At 39.2% G+C, this 19,619-nt stretch overlaps 1 protein-coding gene across 10 annotated transcripts in view; it reads left to right on the plus strand.

Moving 5' to 3' along the window:
- LMNTD1 (lamin tail domain containing 1) overlaps positions 1 to 19,619 on the plus strand; it is a 446,849-nt gene that overhangs the window by 276,959 nt on the left and 150,271 nt on the right. For 7 of the 10 annotated variants that reach the window (XM_086713814.1, XM_086713806.1, XM_086713807.1 and 4 more), the window contains one exon: positions 9,778 to 9,879. Coding sequence is in view for 8 of the 10 variants with exons in the window: in XM_086713806.1 (XP_086569932.1) it covers positions 9,778 to 9,879 (102 nt within the window). In the remaining 2 variants the exon portion in view is untranslated. Of the gene's footprint in view, positions 1 to 568; positions 787 to 9,777; positions 9,880 to 12,376; positions 12,477 to 19,619 lie in introns of those variants that run through there. The other 3 variants (XM_086713811.1, XM_086713810.1, XM_086713816.1) reach the window with 3 other exon arrangements.

Consider the following 19,619-nt stretch of genomic DNA (forward strand, 5'->3'; position numbering starts at 1 on the left):
TTTCAGCTAATGACTGTTTATTATTCCCTGGCTTAACTACTTGCTGATTAATATCCTTGAAACAAAATCCTTACAAATATTTCCTTTATTTGGAAGTTCAGTTTCAGATGTAATATTCTGCAGTTAGTTCCTCTGAAAGGGAAAATCTGGAAACAAAGAAGTAATATAATTTTCCAAAAACAACTCTGCAGATTAAGTTCTGAGTGTGATTTCTTTGGGTAGCAAGTTCCTCCAGATCTCCTTCTTGCATCCCCTAAATTTAGCTTATTATTCAAATGTTTCCCATGAAGGCCACTTTTTGCTACTCTTTTTAATGTAGATAATCTTAGGGTTTTACTGTCTTTTTTGCTTTCTTCACATACTTTTTCTGGACCACCTCTCATTACTTCAACTGACATCTCTAAACTTCTGACACTAAATTTATAGCTCTACCCCAGACACTCTCTAAAGCTCTTGACTGCCTTATTGACACCTTCTCTGAGAAGTTTCATAAGCATCTCAAACTCGAAATGTCTAAAACTGACCTGCTCATCATCGGTTTCTCTTCTATTCTCTAGTTCAGGAAATGCCATCACCATGATCAGTTGGCCACGCCTGGAATTTGTAAATGATCTTAGACTTTACTCTCCCTGGAAAATGACTCTCCACAACAAGTATTGCTCCCAGTCTGCAGCAAAGGTCTTGACAAATCCCCTCCTGCCAAGTGTGGTTCCTGACCCTTGGTTCCACATTGGTTGATGCCATTAAAGTTTTCTTGTAGCATGCTGAATGGAGGTCTGGAATGAGGTGAGACATGAACCTTCTGGGTCATGCTATCTTAGGAGCCAAAGCAAGCCCCTAACTCACTTTCTCTCTTTCAATCTCTCTCTCTCTCTCTCTCTCTCTCTCTCTCTCTCTCTTTCATCCAGTTATTATTTGTAAGGCTGAGTAGAAGACAGCTACCAAACTGCACTCAGAATTATTTCTATCTTCTAACTGCTGATAGGGTGTCTCTTGATCAAGATTATTGAGTTCTTCAAAAGATGCTTCAGGATATCACTTTGTACACCTCCAGAATGTCTGAATCCAGTTTAGGCTTGGGTGGGGATATCAATCATCTATGTAGACAAATGACATGTAAAGCTTGAGGCTCTAGACAATTCCTGGATGTCTTTGTTTACCAGGTTGGGGCTATAATTTGAGGAGCTGGTTGAAAACCATTGTTCACTTGTCAAATAAAGCACTTCAAGTGGATGCTCTCATAACATTTTGAAAAGGGCTTTGGTATTTACATAAAGAGGTTGAAAAAGGCTCCCTTCCCATGATCCTTGGAAAAAAGGCTCTTTGCTAAACCAACAAGCTGTTTGAGATGTGGGTTTTTGTGCCCCCCCCTCAGCCCACTAGAAAAGAGTACTATGAACACCTAATTTGTGTAATGTGATCTTGAGGCCACAGGCAATAGCTTGTCCCTATGGCCCTGCTGAACAAAGGCTGAGTCACCTGTCGAGTCAGGAAATGTGAGAACATCAATTGTACATATTATCCGGTGATCTCACTTGGAGTCATTGCTGAGTTTCAACCAATTTCCAAAGGATTTTTTTTCAGTAACCATCGTAAGTGTTATCTTACTATCATGAAACAAAAGGCCTGAAAATTTTTGTGGAATTTTTATATGGAAATTAATTTAAGCTTTACAGAAATTTGTGCCTCATTTATGAAAAAGGGTCTGCCCTTTTGTACTAACATACATCATCTCCAATGCCCAGCCATTTCACAGCTATATAGAGCAATATTTGACTTATCATATTTTCTAATTAAATCTGTATTGAAAAACTAAAGATACAACTGACTGAAATTTTGCTTTCTTCTGATAATTCCACTTGAATCATAATCCTTTCAAACAGAGGCCATCCTTTTTTCCTCTCTGCTCTTTGTGTCAAGCTTAGAAAACAACCTCAACATTTTTCCTACATTCTACTGGTTCCCTTTTTTTTTTGTTTTTTCTTTTTCAACCTGAGTGTAAATGTGATGGGATTGATGATTTAGAAAGACCAGCCTTGGGGCACCTGGGTGGGTCAGTGGTTAAACGTCTGACTCTTCATTTCTGATCTGATCAGGTCATGATCTCACATTTTGTCAGGCTCTATGCTGACAGCACGGAGTCTGCTTGGGATTCTCTCTTTCCCTCTCTCTCTGCCCCTCCCCCACTCACTCTCCCTCTAAATAAATAAATAAACAAACATTAAAAATACAAGATGAGCTTAGTATCTGAGCAGAGTGTGTATGGGAGGAGAGACGAGAGGGGAACTAGACTCGGGGCAGAATAAGCTGGGGGTCTGGCTAAGAAGGCCTGGGTGTTACATCATTAGGACCAGGTGTGGAAGGAACCAGGACAACTTGGCTCTGGCATGGGTGTGGCTTACAGAGACGGATGGGAGTAGAGGGGGAGGAGGGAGCTGCTGAGAGTAAGATGCTATGGGGCATCCAGGGAAAGTGCCCAGAGACCATTGTCCTAGTGGTCTGGTGCTTTGTGAAAGGTCTGAGTTTTTATTCCCTAAAACAGATCAGCTTCCTCATAAGCCCCTAAACATTGGGAAAGCTAAACAAGATGTAAAGGTCACCTTCTTTCTTTTTAGTTTAAATTATTCAACCTATTTGGGTCAAAGTTCAGCCTATTTTATATTTTCTTTTATTATTTTGTTTTTATCTAAAGTGCATAGCATCTGATGATATGACACTCTCCATCTCTGCCTCTGTCAGTCACTTTTTATCTCCATGTTTTTGAGGAGCAGAGAGAAGGCCCGTATGGCCAGAGAATGGAAAACAAGGGGAGGGACTATGCCAGTTGAGTCTGGAGATGTTGCAGGGACCAGGTAGATCATAAGGACCCTTGTGGGCTGTGTTGAGAATTTTTGTCCTTATTGTAAGAGCAGTCAGAAACCTTTTAAGGACCTAAAAAGAGTAAAACAACACTTGATGTGGTTTTTTTTTTTTGTTTGGTTTGGTTTTTTTGTTTTGTTTTGTTTTTTATAAAAGACAGAGTGTAAAGAATGGAATTGGAGTGGGGCAGGAACAGTTAAGAGGCCAAGGCAATAGCCAGGGCCAGAGCATGATAGTGGTCTCAACAAGCATGGTGACAGTAAAGGTAGGAGTAGGGTTTGGAGAAGAAGTGGGAAGAACTTGGGGATTGTTTAGATGGGGTTCGTGAAAGAGAAAGAGGGATCTCGGATGATTTCAAGGTTGTTGCAATTAGCAATAGCAGTCCTGGTGGTGTCATTGCCCAAGACCAAGAACATAAGAGGGAAGGTCTCACGGGAGTGGGAGTGAAGGCTACCTTAGATTTCCTCGCCCACTGACTCTCGGACACCTGCCTGGCAAATCTAACCGCTGCCACTATATGGACAGGTAACTGTTGCCATGGGAGATAACTCAGTAACCGGCTACACTACTTGTACATATTATCCAACGTCAGCTGTGTCTCCAGGCTCTTTGCAGATATTTTTACCAATTTCAAAGTAAATCCTTTTCTACTCCTCATATTGAGTTTTAAAAACATTTTCACTCTTTCCATAGTTCTAGTCCTATCTTTCCTCCTCAGTTTCAGCAAACTACTTTGCTGTTAATTTACTTAAAAAATATAGAGACCAAATGATGTGATTTTGCTCAAACTCTCTCACTTCCACTTCAAAAATGTCTCTGGATCTTAAGCCGTTCTCTTTTCTTCTCTCAATGGGAAAAGCATCCCTGTTCCCTCTCCAAGCTCTCTTCTCCACCTGTGTTCCTGATACAATGCCATTCCACTTTTTCTGGAACATTGACTACCCCAATTTCATGTTAAAGAAAATAATTTTTTTCCAAGTCCATTATTTATATACTCAATGCAGACAATTTGGAACATACAGAAAGGAACTAAGATGAATATAAAAATAATCTACAATCTCATATTACACAGTAAACCACATTTGATTTCTAATATATATATATATATATATATATATATATATATATATATATATATATATGTATATATATTTTTTTTAATTCTCTTTCTACTAGTTCCCTTTCTTTAACCTGGAAACATGCTCAAGTCTTCTCTTGGACCCTAACCCTAACTATTAAAAAACAAAACAAAACAACAAAAAAACAAAAAAACTCTCTAGGTCTTGCCTCCCTTTCAAAAACTACTATGAAATCTCCATAGCAACCACCTAACCTTCAGTGCTATCGGTGAGCTTTAAGACACCTCTGGAGTGAAAAAGTTGCCTCAGGCTTGAGAGGCTGAGCCAAGACAATGTGCAAGATATAGATAGAACTCATCTAATCACCGAAACCATACCTGTGTTTCCTGGATATGCCTCTATTGCTTCACTATCCCAGCTGGTTTCTCTTGTATCTTGGATTTTGCCTCATGTCTGATTGTATATTTCCCCCAACCAACCTGCCATGTCCTCACTCTCTTTGTGACCAAACCTATCCATTTTATGGCTTCATTTATCATTCTATATGTATGACTTCAAGTTGATATCACTAACCAAGACCACTCACTGAAAGCCAGAATAACATTTCCAACTGCCTTCTAGTCATCTCAATATGTGTATCATACCAGGAAACTCAATGCATCCCAAACTAACATTATTATATTATCTGCCAAACCTATTTCTCCTTTTGTGTTTCCTATTTCGGTTAGTGGTATTATTATCTTTTATTCAGCCAAGGTACACAATAGGGAGTCATCTTTGACTCTTTACTTTCCTTAATTCAACATCAAATTCTATTGACTTAATATCATATTAATTATTTACTTTGTCAGGCACATCGCTAAGTGCATTAGGTAGATTTTCCCAATCTTTCATTATATTTTGCTCAATTTTATTTTACATGTAAGAAAACAGAAACTTGGATGCTTATAACTCAATGGTGAAGTCAGAATTTGAACTCAAGCCTATTTATTTCCATAGCTACAGTCTTGATGCCTTTTCAATTTATTCTCCTCTCTTTTTCCATTGCTGTAGCCCCAGCTCAGATCATCATAGTAGAAGCTCTGCTAGCCAATCTCCAATTAGTCAAATCATGTCATTAATAACACTCTTCAATCCTCTTACACACACTTATCACTGGAGACTAGTAAGAAATTGCCTGGAATGTTGAACTTTCCTGGTCCCATCAATTTAGTTGCACATTTACCAAGAAACAGTTGTATTTTGTTCTCAAGCTGGTCAATGCAGTTGTACTTTTTATTATGTTACAAAATTTAATTAAATACTATGTAAAGTAATGAGATATGAGTGTGAAAGAGAGCTGTCCTATGAAAATTGAGTTGAAAGCTTTGGAAAAAAATAGATGAGAGCCAGTGACTGAAAAATATTATAATCCAAATAAGGATGGAGAAGGGGAGCCAAAAATGATTAGGGAAAACTTCCTTAAAAATTTCTTTAAGATTCTGCACTCCAACTGCCTTTTGCTGCAATTTAAAGAAACAGAAACATGGGTGTGGTTCATGCAGGAAAAATGATACAAAACTCCATATGACAGACCTGTACTCAAGGGGCCTTGGCTCTGTTATATAATGCTGGATGAATGTATTCATATCCGTCTTAATCTACAATATATCTGAGGTAAATATCTTTTATTTATTATCCTCTGATTTGTTAAGTTTTGCAAATGACTGACCAAATTCAGTCCCTGATTTCACTGAATGAGAGACCTTCCACGTTATCTCCCATTATCTTACAAACAGTAATGGGATCTCTCCTCTGACCCCGCAGGCTTCAGTCATCATTTCCCCATTCAGTCTGCAAATATGTTTTGGGAGCCCACTAATTACCAGAATTACCTTCTTAAAACACAGATCAAAGCCTCCCTCCTCCTGCCCACAATAACTCAGTGATTTCTCGATAGTCTGCAGAATGAAGCTAAAAGTACTTAGTGAAATATTGAAGACCTGAAATGATTTGTCACCCACCTTTTTAGCTTCCACTTCCTAGCACAGTGCTCTGTATCTTCTAAGTGTCAGTCATCCACATTCTGGCTGTTGCCCAAATACATGACACCATTCAGCATTCATTCAGAAAGAGCCTGAACTATATATTTATATCTGTCATAATTTTACTTGTTATTGAAAATAGTAGTTTATGGTGGGAAATACATTGTTCATAACAATTATGTAATATAGAAAATGCTAAAGGTATCTGAATAAATTTTACTGAATGAATTTTAGGTTGTAAAGTTAAGAGTATTGTATAGTACGTAGCCTGGGGATGGAGGTGTTAACTTGTCTTTAATAATCAAAAGTTTAAATTTGTCTATACTCATAATAATTTAGGAAAGATTTACAAGTCTGCATAAATATGATAACTTGACTGCCCTTACCAGTTGTCCAATCAGGAAAAGCACCTGGTTCCTAGGTGACAAATATCAGTGGACTGTTGTGTCATATTGTCCTTGTCTGTTCCTCTCATTCACATTTTTCCCCTGGGAGTTTTATACCTGTCAACAGCCTTAGCTGCCACTACTGCATGGAAGTCCTGAAATGTTCATCTCAGCCAGAGCACTTTGTCAATTCCACTCCTCTTTCTAACTCCTTTTGTGTAATTTCACTTGGGAAAACACCATCTCATCATACCAGAGTTTAAAAAGGAACTTTCCCAGCAAACTCACTTCCCTCTGCCTTCTGTCAGTGAGACCACTGCCTCCAAGGTTTTGGAATTATCCACAGCTCTTGGGGTCTGTTTTAGGCCACAACTAGTTGCCAATTATTTCTTCCCATAAGGACTGAATTTTTAAGGGCTTTGAAAACTGTCAGTACTTTCCCCTTTTCAGTCAAACTTCTTGAAATATTTGTCCATACTCACTGTAGTCACACTGTTATCTTCTGTTCACTTCTCAACCCAGTGTAATATGGCTTCTGTCCCCAGACTTTTATGGAAGCCATTCTTATCAAGGTAATGAATTACTGCCTTGGTGCTAAATTTAATGGACACTGTCTCAGTTGTCAACCTAACTTCTTCTAGACTTTGATATTTAGACCACTCTTTCTACTTGAAATTAATTCTCCCCTCTGCTTCTGTGACATGTCTCTATCTCTCAGTCTGCTTTGTCGTACTATTCTTTCTCAGGTTACTTTCTTCTGCCCTTTTAAACAAATGTGTCTGTTCTGGAGAGTCCTGTCTTCTTGTCTCTTCCCTCTAAACACTCCTCTAAGCAATCTCATTGGTTTCCCTGGCTTTAATTACTACCTCTGCCCATGATCACCAAATCTGTGTCTCCAGCTCCGTTATTAACCTGAGCTCTCAAGATGTGCATATTTAACTGCCTCCAGGTGTGCCCTCTTCAATATTGCACAGGCGCATTGACTTTAACCTGCCTGAAGCTGATTTTACAAAAGTGCAAAAATACTCCTCCTACTTGCTGATCTTAGTGAGTGGCACCATTCAGTATCTATTTGCTCAAGCTGTCAGTCTTAAAATATAGCTATCAATCTTAACATCTCCTTTTTTATTCCTTATTCTCTGATCAATATCAAAACTCTGTCAACTCTACCCTTGAAATATTTCTTTTTTTTTTTTTTTTAAATTTTTTTCAACATTTATTTATTTTTGGGACAGAGAGAGACAGAGCATGAACAGGGGAGGGGCAGAGAGAGAGGGAGACACAGAATCGGAAACAGGCTCCAGGCTCTGAGCCATCAGCCCAGAGCCCGACGCGGGGCTCGAACTCACGGACCGCGAGATCGTGACCTGGCTGAAGTCGGACGCTCAACCGACTGCGCCACCCAGGCGCCCCTGAAATATTTCTTATATCAGTCCACTTTCTCCATCCCTTCTGCACTATATCGTTCAACACATGATGATATCTCCCATAGATATCTGCAACTTACTTCTAAAGAGGACCCCTGTCTCCAGGCTGCAACACACTCCTCTTTCCAAACGCACACATTTAATAACATTACTTCCCAACTTTCTTGTCAATGTCTCCATGCTACCCTCAGCATTAATTTTAATCTCTTTCACATGGCTTGAAGGCTCTTTGTGATCAACCCCATTTGTCCCTCAAGTCCCATCTTTGACACTTTCTCACACTCTGTGGTGCTTCTTGAATTCCCAAACTGTACCAATTCTCTACCTGTGGACCTTGGTCATCCCAGGAATCTGCTCCACTCTGATCAGACTCTTCTCTCTGCTATGCTTCTGTACCCTCCCCCTGCAATTTATACATTCCACATACCTTTGAAAATTTACTATATATCAGGCATTGCTCTAGGTGCTAAGACTACAGTAGAGAGCGAAGTGGATATATTGTACTGAACTCATGAGGCTCAGTGTCTACCAGATAGACAAGGAAATTTAGGCCATCGCAGACCTTTGTGGTAACAGGTGGACACTGGGCATCCAAAGACCCAGACGAGGACATCTCACTCAGTCTGGGAACAGAAGGCTTCCTAGAGGCAGTGTTGTTTAGAGTGTTTGACCTGAGACAGAGAAGTCTAAAGGTAAGAAGCAAGGGAGTTTAAGATCTCAAAGTGTTAAGCTTTTATCTTTTCTTCTTCTTCTTTTGCCTTCACATTCTTCCTAACTCTCGTCCTCCACATCTAACTACTTCCATTCTTTTTTTTTTTTTTTTAATTTTTTTTTCTTTTTTTCAACGTTTTTATTTATTTTTGGGACAGAGAGAGACAGAGCATGAACGGGCAAGGGGCAGAGAGAGAGGGAGACACAGAATCGGAAACAGGCTCCAGGCTCCGAGCCACCAGCCCAGAGCCCGACGCGGGGCTCGAACTCACGGACCGCGAGATCGTGACCTGGCTGAAGTCGGACGCTTAACCGACTGCGCCACCCAGGCGCCCCTACTTCCATTCTTTAAATAAACCCTTTGGTTGGTTCTTACGGTGCCCCTGGAAGTTAACTATTATTTTCCATCACTGGTGGCATCCATTTTCACAGAAGCACTTCCAGGCCTTCAGCAAACCCACCAGCTTCCTTTCTTCAAGTCTCTCCTCAAGCTGAAAATGAGGAAACCTCATTCCATATAACAGCCATGTCATCATCCATCTTTGGACATAGCTTCAGCTAACTTGTAGCTAACTAGGGTCAGGTCTAGATATTCCTTTTTTATCCTTCTGCTTTACACATTTACCACTGTCCATTTTCCTGTTCATATTTTTCAACAGTCCACAATGTCAAATTGTCTATGAGAAAGACAATGCATGATCTTCCCTCATTTTCCAATATAGCACAGATAAAGTTTAAGAAGCTTTTTCTCATAGACTTGAGATTCCTGTCAGATCTTAAGCTCACCAGAATAGGGTGGTGATAAGGTTTCTCTTGAGCTTTATTCTAGGCCATAGCAAGACCTTTTATATACAGCAAAAATGAACAATCAGCTAACACAAACCCACAGATCTCTCAACTTCTTACTTTTAAAGGGGTATGTCATATTAAAAACTTTTAGTTCCCTTAGGGCTTATTGTTTTACATAGTTTTCCCATTCAAGAAGTGCCCCTCATTTTAAAAGATTTTAATAAGATGAGAAATATCTTAGCATAAATTTACAGGCATCGCCACCTGCCATCCTCCCCTGGGGTAAAGAGGAGGGTGGCTTTACCCATGATTGGTCAGTGGCTACAGGTGACTCTGCTTTGCATCAGCAATGTCATTATTTTCTTCAGTCACTACAGCCTGAAGATTTGGCAACAGTGTTGGGTTGGTGCTTATATATAAAAGGACGCTAATTACTTCATTTCATTCTTTGTTGGAACATTTTCCTACCCACTTGCAAATAATCTTCCCTTTCCTTTAACAGCTCCTCTCTGAAAAGCCCAACAATAGAATATTCATCAGAAGAACAGCAGTTGGAGCCCAGAGGGAGACAATGGAAGGCTGGGACCAGGGGCCCAAGTTAGAGGTCAGTGTTCACCAGCTCCTAGTAATTAGCCTCCCAGTCTCCCCAAAGGCCTTCTTAACAGAGACCAATAGAAACGTGCATTGAATCCTTATATGTTTAAGATAGATCGATAGATAGATAGATAGATAGATAGATAGATAGATAGATAGATAATAGATAATGTAATTGTTTTACACATAAAAGTAGTCATATTTCTATTAACAATGGCTCATTCAGGGCTTTCAAAAGTCATTGTTGGCCATTCTTTTGGGGACTTTATAAGCAATCATTTTTCTTTGGAGCAAAAGAAGAGTCAGAACACAAGGCTGCCTTTTCAGTTTTTGTTATGGGAAAAAAAAAAAAGACACCACCTGAGTGCTTTAATCACAGGGGCACCTTTGTGATGACACTGGGAAGAGTACACTCTGTGCCTCTATGAACTATAAAATCTATAGCACTTTAATCAGTTGTGATGCCCTTTCACAAAGAAATTAACCAGTCAATAAAGACAAATCGTGGAAAGGGCAGTTTATAAACCAAGATGCAGACACTTTTATATATCATCTGATATATTATCATCTTGATAATACAAAATGGCTGGAGATTTCAACAGGCTCATCCATTCTGAAAGAGATTCTATGCTTATTGTTCTTTAACGTTTCCAGTATATATTTGGATATTTAAGAGCAAAGCTACAATCTTTGGGATCTGATCAAAGGGGAAAGTCGGGGTGAATAGTTCCAAAATCCAGCTAGTGCCTTGGCCAGCAAGCCCTACACATAGGCTTCCTCTAATTCATATGTATGGGCTAGTGGAAGTTCTGTTTAAGAGGCTGGAATATAGTAAATTGACGAATAATCTAAATATCCAATAATAAGGTACTGGTTGAAAAATATACATAGAATTATTAAATGAAATCATTAAAGCAGTGGTGTGTCTATATATATATATGTATATATATATTATATATATATATACATATATATATATATGAAAAAGCAGGCTATAAAATAGTATATGTCACCCCATTTTTGTGAAAGAAATAAATGTAAATATACAGAAATGCGAACATATATTATCTAATTATCTAAATATTCAGGGAAAAAATTGGAAGATTATGCACCAAAATGTTGACTGCAATTATCTTCAGCTCATAAATTTTTGTGTTTTTTTTGGAGTGACTTAGCTTTTATTCCTTTTTCTGATGAAAGTGTACTGACTTCATGGTGTGTGTGTGTGTGTGTGTGTGTATGTATGTGTGTGGGGGGGGGGCGTGCAAGAGAGACAGACAGAGACAGAGAGACAGAGATCAAGAAAGAGGTGGTAATTTTTTTGTGTAATAAGAAAAAAATTAAAACCTTAACTTGTGGATTGAGGCTTAAACAGTAACAACTCGTAATAGTTACTTTAAAAGTGACAAATATTGGAGCACCTGGGTGGCTCAGTTGGTTGGGCGTCCAACTTTTGCTCAGGTCATGATCTCACTGTTGTGGGTTTGAGCCCCGCGTTGGGCTCTGTTCATGGGTTCAAGCCCCGCTGTCAGCACAGAGCCCAGAACTTTCTTCAGATTTTGTGTCTCCCTTTCTCTCTGCCCTTCATTCATGCTCTGTCTCTCAAAAACAAACATTTTTTAAAAAGTGACAAATATTTGTGAAATAGAAACCTGAAATAGTGTTTACAACCATCAGGGCAGTTAAAAGGAAGGTCTAAATAGTCCGAGGACAAAAGTATTATTACCTGTTTGATTTGCCCAGTTTTTCAACTGCAATGACAGTGGCTTTATGACAACATTTTCACAAACCAGAAATAGATGTTACAGTGAATCATCACTTAGAAATGTAATTATAAAGTAATCCCACCTCTGATATTGATTGTATTTAATAATCCCATTCAGAAGAGTAATACCATAGTCCCTTTAGTATAAATGATTTATTACTACAATGTTCAAAGAGATATAGCACATAAAGGAATTATGCCTTTGGGATTCTGCATTAGTTTTATTAGGAAAATGAGGAAAAGGGAGTGTGTTAAGATGTGACTTCCATTCCCTGACTTTTCCCTTTGGAAGAATTATATTCTGTGAGTCCTTGAGACAAGAGTCTGAAGCTAATATTTACCAACATATATTAGAATATCTCTCAGGCATTATACTGGTACATTTAACATTTACACTAGTTCTTTAAGGCATGTATTTACCATTTAAGAGACTGAGGCTCAGAGAAATTAGGAAATGCCCTAATTTCACACAGCCAGTAAGGTAATGGCACCAAAATTCCTACTCAAGTCTTCCTGACCGCTAAGACTTTGCTCTTTCCTGTCAAGCCAGAGTTATAATGTTCCATGGTGGTGGACTGTATTATTTTCCAAAATTACTCAATCTTTCCATTTCTATAAGATGATACATCCTGCCCCATTGCCTTTAGGCATGGCTGTGTGACCTGGTTTGGCCACCAGAGTGTGACCAGATGTGAGCTGCTTACTTGCTCTTTTCCCTCTGTCCTGTGAATGTCCCAAATAGGGGAAGCTCCTTCAGTATGGGTCAAACTGTGAAGACATGTGAAGGAAAGCTGGGCAGAATCTCAACAGCTGCCAACACAAAGCTGCCAAACCGTGAGCAAGTGTGTGTTACTTTTCTATTGCTGCATTATAAACTACCACAAACTTAGCAGCTTCAAGCCACAAATATATTTATCTCACAGTTTCTGTAGGTCAGATAAATATGGAAGTGGCCCTGTTGGGTACCCTGCTCAGGGTCTCACTGGGCTGATATCATCAGAGTGTCAGCTGCCGTTCTCATTTGGCATTTGGAGTTCTCTTCTGAGCTTAATGGTCATTGGCAGAATTTATTTTCTTGTGGCTGTGGACTGAAGACCTATTTACTTGTTGGCTGTTGGCTAGGGGTTGCTCTCAGTTCCTAGCAGCTGTTCTCAGGTCTTTTGAGTGTGGCTCTTCCATATTCAAGCCAGAAGTGGCACATTGAATCTCCCTCCCCTGGGAGATCTCTGAGCAGCAACTGGAGAGAACTCTCTACTTTTAAAGGGTGCATGTGATTAGGTTAAGTTTACCCAGATAATCTTATCTTAAAGTCAACTGATTAATCAACTTAATTACATTTGCAAAATCACTTTACTGTGTAACATGACATAATCGCAGGAGTAATACCAAGGGATAGAGACCTTGGGGGCCTTCTTAGAATTCTGCCTACTATAAAGAGATAATTGTATTGTAAGCCACAGAGATTTGGGGAGATTGATTTTTTTTACTGCAGCAAACTGACTAATGCAACTAGTTACCTCAACTTGCGTGTCTGTGCATATAGAAAAGGGCAAAAATCATAAGGGGCAAGAAGCTGAACAAATTTGCACAAAAGGAACACACCTGTACAACCACCAACCAGATTAAACAAAAACAAATAGACAAAAATAAGAAAATTATTAACAACACAGAAGCCCCTTTTCCAGTCATTTCCCAGACCCTAAATAACCACAATCCTATCTTCTAACACCATAGATTATTTCAGCCTGCTTTTGAGATCTTATGAATGGAATCTGACTTCTTCCTCTTAATACTAGATCTAGGAGTTTCATTCATTTTTTTTTGTGTGTGTGTTCAATTTCAGTTCTCTTCCTGTATAATATCCTATTACATAGATATTCCACAATTTGTTTTTCCATTCTGCTGTTGTTAATACACAGTTGGTTAGTCTCCAGTTTTTAGCTATTACAAATAATGCTCCTCAAACTGATTTTGCAAAACTTCTATTCCTACATCTCTCATTCTCTGTTCCTTTCCCCTCCCCTCCTCTCCCCTTCTCTCCCTTCCTCTCTTTCCTTGCTTCTTTCCTCTCTTCTCTCTCTCTCTCTCTCCCTCTCAATCTCTCTCTTTCAGATGCCTTCATATCTTAGATATAACCTTCCCTCTCTCTAAAAAGGAGGGGATCTAGTTTGGTTATTATCATCTTTCAAAATTAATCTTTAAGAAACCCTCTCTGAGAAATGATTAGAAAACCACAATGAATGGATTTAGACCAGGTGAGTAGGGGACTAAAATAGGGACAAAAAACAAGATATTATCTCCTACCCTTGGTTTATCTCAGGGCAGAAATTATTTAGGTGAGACCAAGATAATTTCAGCCGTGACACTGAGCAGATCCATGCAGTATAGTGGGAAACAGCATAGGCCTGAGGCACCATTTAAGGATCTGAATCTGGTTCCTTTTTCTAGCTGAAAACTTTGGCAATTCACTACCTCTGAGTTTCATTTCATTCACCTGTCATGGGGGCAATGAGACTCTTCCATTGAGATGTTTCAGTTCCTTCCCATACTTCTCCCACTTATGCAAAAAACAACAGCACATTTTGCCCCAACCCAACTCCACCATCTGTTTTCTGCTTTTGCCCTGCTTTTGCCCCCAGCAAAACTGACCTCTATTGACTGCATCTATCATCTGGCTCTGTTATTATTTTGCTTCCATTTGGGTTCAGCCAATGGGAGTCCCTGGCAAGAGATTAGAGGGAAGGAGGAGAAAGAAATTGGATTATTCCCTTATGCACACACTACTCCCTTCTTGTCTTACTGCTGTTCTAGGGGGGCTGCTTTCCTCTCAGACCACAGCTTTAACTGCCACCTGGCTCCAGTGACACCCCTGTCCCTCTTGTATTTTAAACCTAAAGCATGATTTCCCATTCATTGGTGGCCCACCATCTTTGGTTTCTTAACCCAGTCCATGTCTTTGTAAGTAGTTCCTTTATTATACTCTTTTTAGGCTTGAATCCTTTGAGGGGATCAACCATTTTTGAGATGTCCCTGATAATAGAGAAGGGAGCCCAATCAGATTGTTGAATGTATGGGAGAAGAAGAAACAGTGTTAAAAGTTGGAGGCCAAAGAAAATAAGAGATTTAACGAACTGGGGAGATGAGATGGAGCAATGGAGTCATAGTGTCATATGAGCAGTTTCCATGGTCCCTGCTAAGTACTTTACATGTGTGGCATTTAAATTTCATGAGTTAATATGATGACTACCTAATTTTAGAGGTAAGGAAACTATGACTTAGAGTGGTTAAGTAATTTCTTGAGATCACTCTTTAGTAAGTGGCAGAACTAAGATTTGAATCCAGGACTTTTCCTCCCAAACCTGTGGTATTAACCAGAAGGGCAGAAATTTATTCTCTATTGCAGAAACAAGGGCTGTAGTTGACTGCTAGCTTTACACACTTTCAAGACTTAGTATGTGGCATGGTTGGCTATCTTGAAGAGAGAGGTATGGGACAGATACTTTGGAGATAATAAGCAAAGTTATCTGAGTGTTGATGAGTTCAGAATTAAAACGTCATAATGGGAGCAGTGGCATTTCTTTTCTGTGTCACTTCCTCCTCTCACAGCTTTGGCAACTCCCCACTGACCCCCAGATAAAAGCCAGTGTCAGTTGCCTGTTGCATAGGGTTCTCCACAATCATGATGCTTCTCCCTTTCTGGAATTATCTTCCACCAGTCATGCACTCAACCTGCTCCAACCAAACTGACTTATTCTTCTTGGTTCACTTGTTTCTTCATGAACTTGCCTTCGTTCCTTTTTCTCCTTTGAAATCCTCTTGAGGTTTTGGGCTCACTTAAAAGCTACTTCCTCCAGACAAATTATGTTATCACACACAACCAACCACAGGTCACCACCCCTCCCTCTTCTGAACATTAGCAGTTTTGTTTACACTCCTTTCTCTGCATAAACCATATGCTACTTGGAAGATTAGTTGTCCATGTTCATCCCCTTTTCTCTCCTATTTGACATTAGGAGCTAAAAGGATGGGGAATGCTAAGATGAGTAAAACAGAAGCCCTGCCCCTAAAGAGGTAAGAACACAAAGAACTCTAAATACCAGTTCCTTTGTGTATTTTGGCATTTTATTTTAGGCAAATGATGTACCGTGGGCCTGTAAAAGAGTAAATGTTCACATGTGATTGAGGAGAAGGCTTCTTGGAGAAAATGACATTCAGGATGTACCTGAAGTCTGTTTTGGCTGTCAGCTGTCAGAGTTTGGGGAAGGCATTTTATAAAGAGAAAGCAGCATGAGGTGGCTTTAAGAATATTGTTTCCAGGGGCGCCGGGGTGGCTCAATTGGATGGGCATCCAACTCTTGATCTCTGCTCAGGTCATGATCTCATGGTTCGTGGGATCGAGCCCATGATGGGCTCTGTGCTGACAGTGCTGAGCTTGCTTGCGATTCTCTCTCTGCCTCTCCCTGGCTTGTGCATGCATGCGCTCTCTCTCAAAATAAATAAATAAAAACTTAAAAAGAAAGAATAGTGTTTCTATTGTGCATCCCAGTATCTCTGGTGATTAATGAAACTAATAATAGCAGCTATTGGTTACTAAGTGCTTGAGACGTGCCAGACATTGTGTCAAATGCTGTTTGTATATTATCTTATTTAATTAAGACCTTCCCATTATACAGATGAGAAAACCCAGGCTTCAACAGATTTGATAACTTCTCCAAAGTATCCCAGTTAGTCAGTGGCAGAGCTGACGTTATATATATATGTGTGTGTGTGTGTATATGTGTGTATATATACATATGTGTGTGTGTGTATATATATATATATATATATATATATATGAAAGTCTAGATGAGGAAATATGGGGCCACATTGCCTTTTTACTTACAACTTGATATAATGCATAATTCTTTATGCATTTTCCACTAACACTCCAGAGAAAATTCAAACCCTCAAAGAGCCATATGGAGCCAACAGAATTCTCACATAATATTTATAAACTGATAAATTTTAAGGAATCTAGTTATTTACAATGCATCTCTGAGAGCTCTTTTTAAAACTGGCATTTCAAAACAAAATTCCATTTATCTTCTATTGAGGCATGAAAATTGTGGCTCTTTAATCTGAGGTATAAAACAAATTGTAAAATCTCTTTGAGTGATGATATAGTTCTTCTCTTGAAATATTTTCTAAGAATAAAATATTGTCCCATAGTAATTATGTTAGTCACCATTCAAACTGAGGTCTCTATTTAAATTCAAAACTATATTTAGTGAGTTAAAAAAATGGCCTTGATATTTTTATCAGGATAAAAAATTTGACAGTGTCTCTCAATCTACAATGAAATTAAATTCCGAGATATGAAACTGCCATACATTATAACATATAGGCAAAATTTGCCAGAAACAATGAGCTTCCATTTTCCAGATGCTCAGATGCTCAAGTAATGACATCAACACTGTGGAGTTTCCTGGGTACAAGTTATAGACTAGTACAAAGTGAAAAGGAAATGTCAGTATATTTTTATTTTTTTCTTAAATGATACAGTATTTTTTCCTAGCTGTTATAAAATCTTTCTGTGCCCTTTGTGGGAACAGTAATGAATTTTCATATTAACAAAATATGACTTGTGCATCAAGATGTTGACAATTATATGGCTTTCAGTCTTGAACTCCAGGATGAATTAAAGAGGCAGTCACCATATTGCACTATGTTAGCATATGCAAAAGAGCATTGAGATAAGGTCAGCTTGAGGACAGATTGCTACCAAAGTCTTTAAAAAAGTGTGTGTGTGTGTGTGTGTGTGTGTGTGTGTGTGTGTGAGTGAGAGAGAGAGAGAGAGAGAGAACCTTCAAGGATAGTGATTTGCCTATCAGGCAAAAAGATGACAGGTGTTCTTCAGTTATAGTACTACCTAACACAGTACTCCTTCTCAGGCCTCTCAGGGATGCCTTGTATTGTTACAGAGAGACAGCTCTCGAGAACTACAGGAAAATGTTAGCTTTAATAAAGGCCACGGTGCTAAAGATTTTGGGTAAAAACTCACATCTGAAAGACAAAGTTTGGAATTGCCTGGGCTTTGGCTCAGTTCAGAACTAACAGTAGCCAGAAACAAAATGGCAATGGAAAATGAAGCCTTCACAATTTTACTGAATTGCTATTTTATGCATGCATCAGCATATGGACTTTAGTGGGCACTGGGATGGCTCAGTTGGCTAAGTGTCTGGCTCTTGATTTCAGCTCAGGTCATGATCTCACAGTTCCTGATATCGAACCCTGTGTTGGGCTCTATGCTGAGCATGGAGCTTGCTTGGGATTTTCTCTCTTTGCTCCTCCCCTGCTCATGCTCTCTCTCTCTCTCTCTCTCTCTCTCTCTCTCTCTCTCAAAAATAAATAAACATTAAACAAAACTAAACAAACCATATGACTTTAGACAATTAACAAACATTTTCAGATCACATATTCTTGTAAGAAATGTAGAGGAGGGGCGCCTGGGTGGCGCAGTCGGTTAAGCGTCCGACTTCAGCCAGGTCACGATCTCGCGGTCCGTGAGTTCGAGCCCTGCGTCGGGCTCTGGGCTGATGGCTCAGAGCCTGGAGCCTGTTTCCGATTCTGTGTCTCCCTCTCTCTCTGCCCCTCCCCCGTTCATGCTCTGTCTTTCCCTGTCCCAAAAATAAATAAACATTGAAAAAAAAAAAAAAGAAATGTAGAGGGCTAAAAATTTCTCCCATAATGACTGCAATAGCTTGGTTACATTTGACCATAATTAGACCATAAAGTGGGTAAGTCTGATTTGTTTAAACTACTGTTCATTCCCTAGAAAATACCACCAACATCATAAACATCAGTAGCCTGGTAAATACAGCTTATCCTACTGAAAAATACATAGAGTGAACAACCATCCTGGTTTGTCTGGGATTGAGGAATTGCCCTAGGAGAAGGGAATTTTAGTGCCACTGAAACTGGCACTAACCTGGAGTAGTCTCAAGCAAAACTGGGAGTTGGCCACCCTACAATAATATCAAATGTATAGGGCACCTGGGTGGCTCAGTTGGTTTAACATCCGACTCTTGATTTTGGCTCAGGTCATGATCTCACTTCATAGGATTGAGCTCCATGTAGGGCTCTGCTTCAGGTGGAGCCTGCTTGGAATTCTCTCTCTCCCTCTCTCTCTGCCCCTTCCCTACTCATGCTGTCTCTGCCTCTCTCAAAATAAATAAGCTTAAAAAAGCTTTTAAAAAGATCAAATGCTCCACTTTCTGTTTCATATGCTAAATTCAATGAAATTCGTGCTAAGAATAAACTGTTTGTTTGTTTATTTAAACTTTAGTTAACATACAGTACAATATTGGTTTCAGGAGTAGAATTTAGTGATTCTTTACTTACATACAACATCCAGTGCTCATCACAAGTGCCCTCCTTAATACTCATCACCCATCTAACCCATTCCCCCTCCCACCTCCTTCCGTCAGCCCACAGTTTGTTCTCTATCATTAAGAGTTTCTTGTGGTTTGTTTCCCTCTCTTCTCTCCCCCCGCTTCCCATGTGTTCATCTGTTTTGTTTCTTAAATTCCACATGAGTGAAATCATATGGTATTTGTCTTTCTGTGATTGACTTACTTCACGTAGCATAATACATTCTAGCTCCATCCACATCATGGCAAATGGCAAGATTTTATTCTTTTTGATGGCTGAGTAGTTTTCCATTGTATGTTTGTATGTATCACTCTCTCTAATGTGCATATATATATATATATATACATACTTATAATCTTACATCTTCTTTATCCATTCATCTTTTATTGAGCCACAAACTTCTATTTGATTTTTTAAATTACAGATTTACTGGAAAACTTAAAATTACTGTTTCTTTTAGAAATAAAATAATGCAGGGGCGCCTGGGTGGCTCAGTTGGTTAAGTGTCCGACTTCAACTCAGGTCACGATCTCACAGTCTGTGAGTTCAAGCCCCGCGTCGGGCTCTAGGCTAAT

This window comes from Puma concolor, chromosome B4 (genome assembly GCF_028749965.1).
Source record: "Puma concolor isolate L17-30 chromosome B4, mPumCon1.1.hap2, whole genome shotgun sequence".
In the NCBI taxonomy this organism is placed as follows: domain Eukaryota; kingdom Metazoa; phylum Chordata; class Mammalia; order Carnivora; family Felidae; genus Puma; species Puma concolor.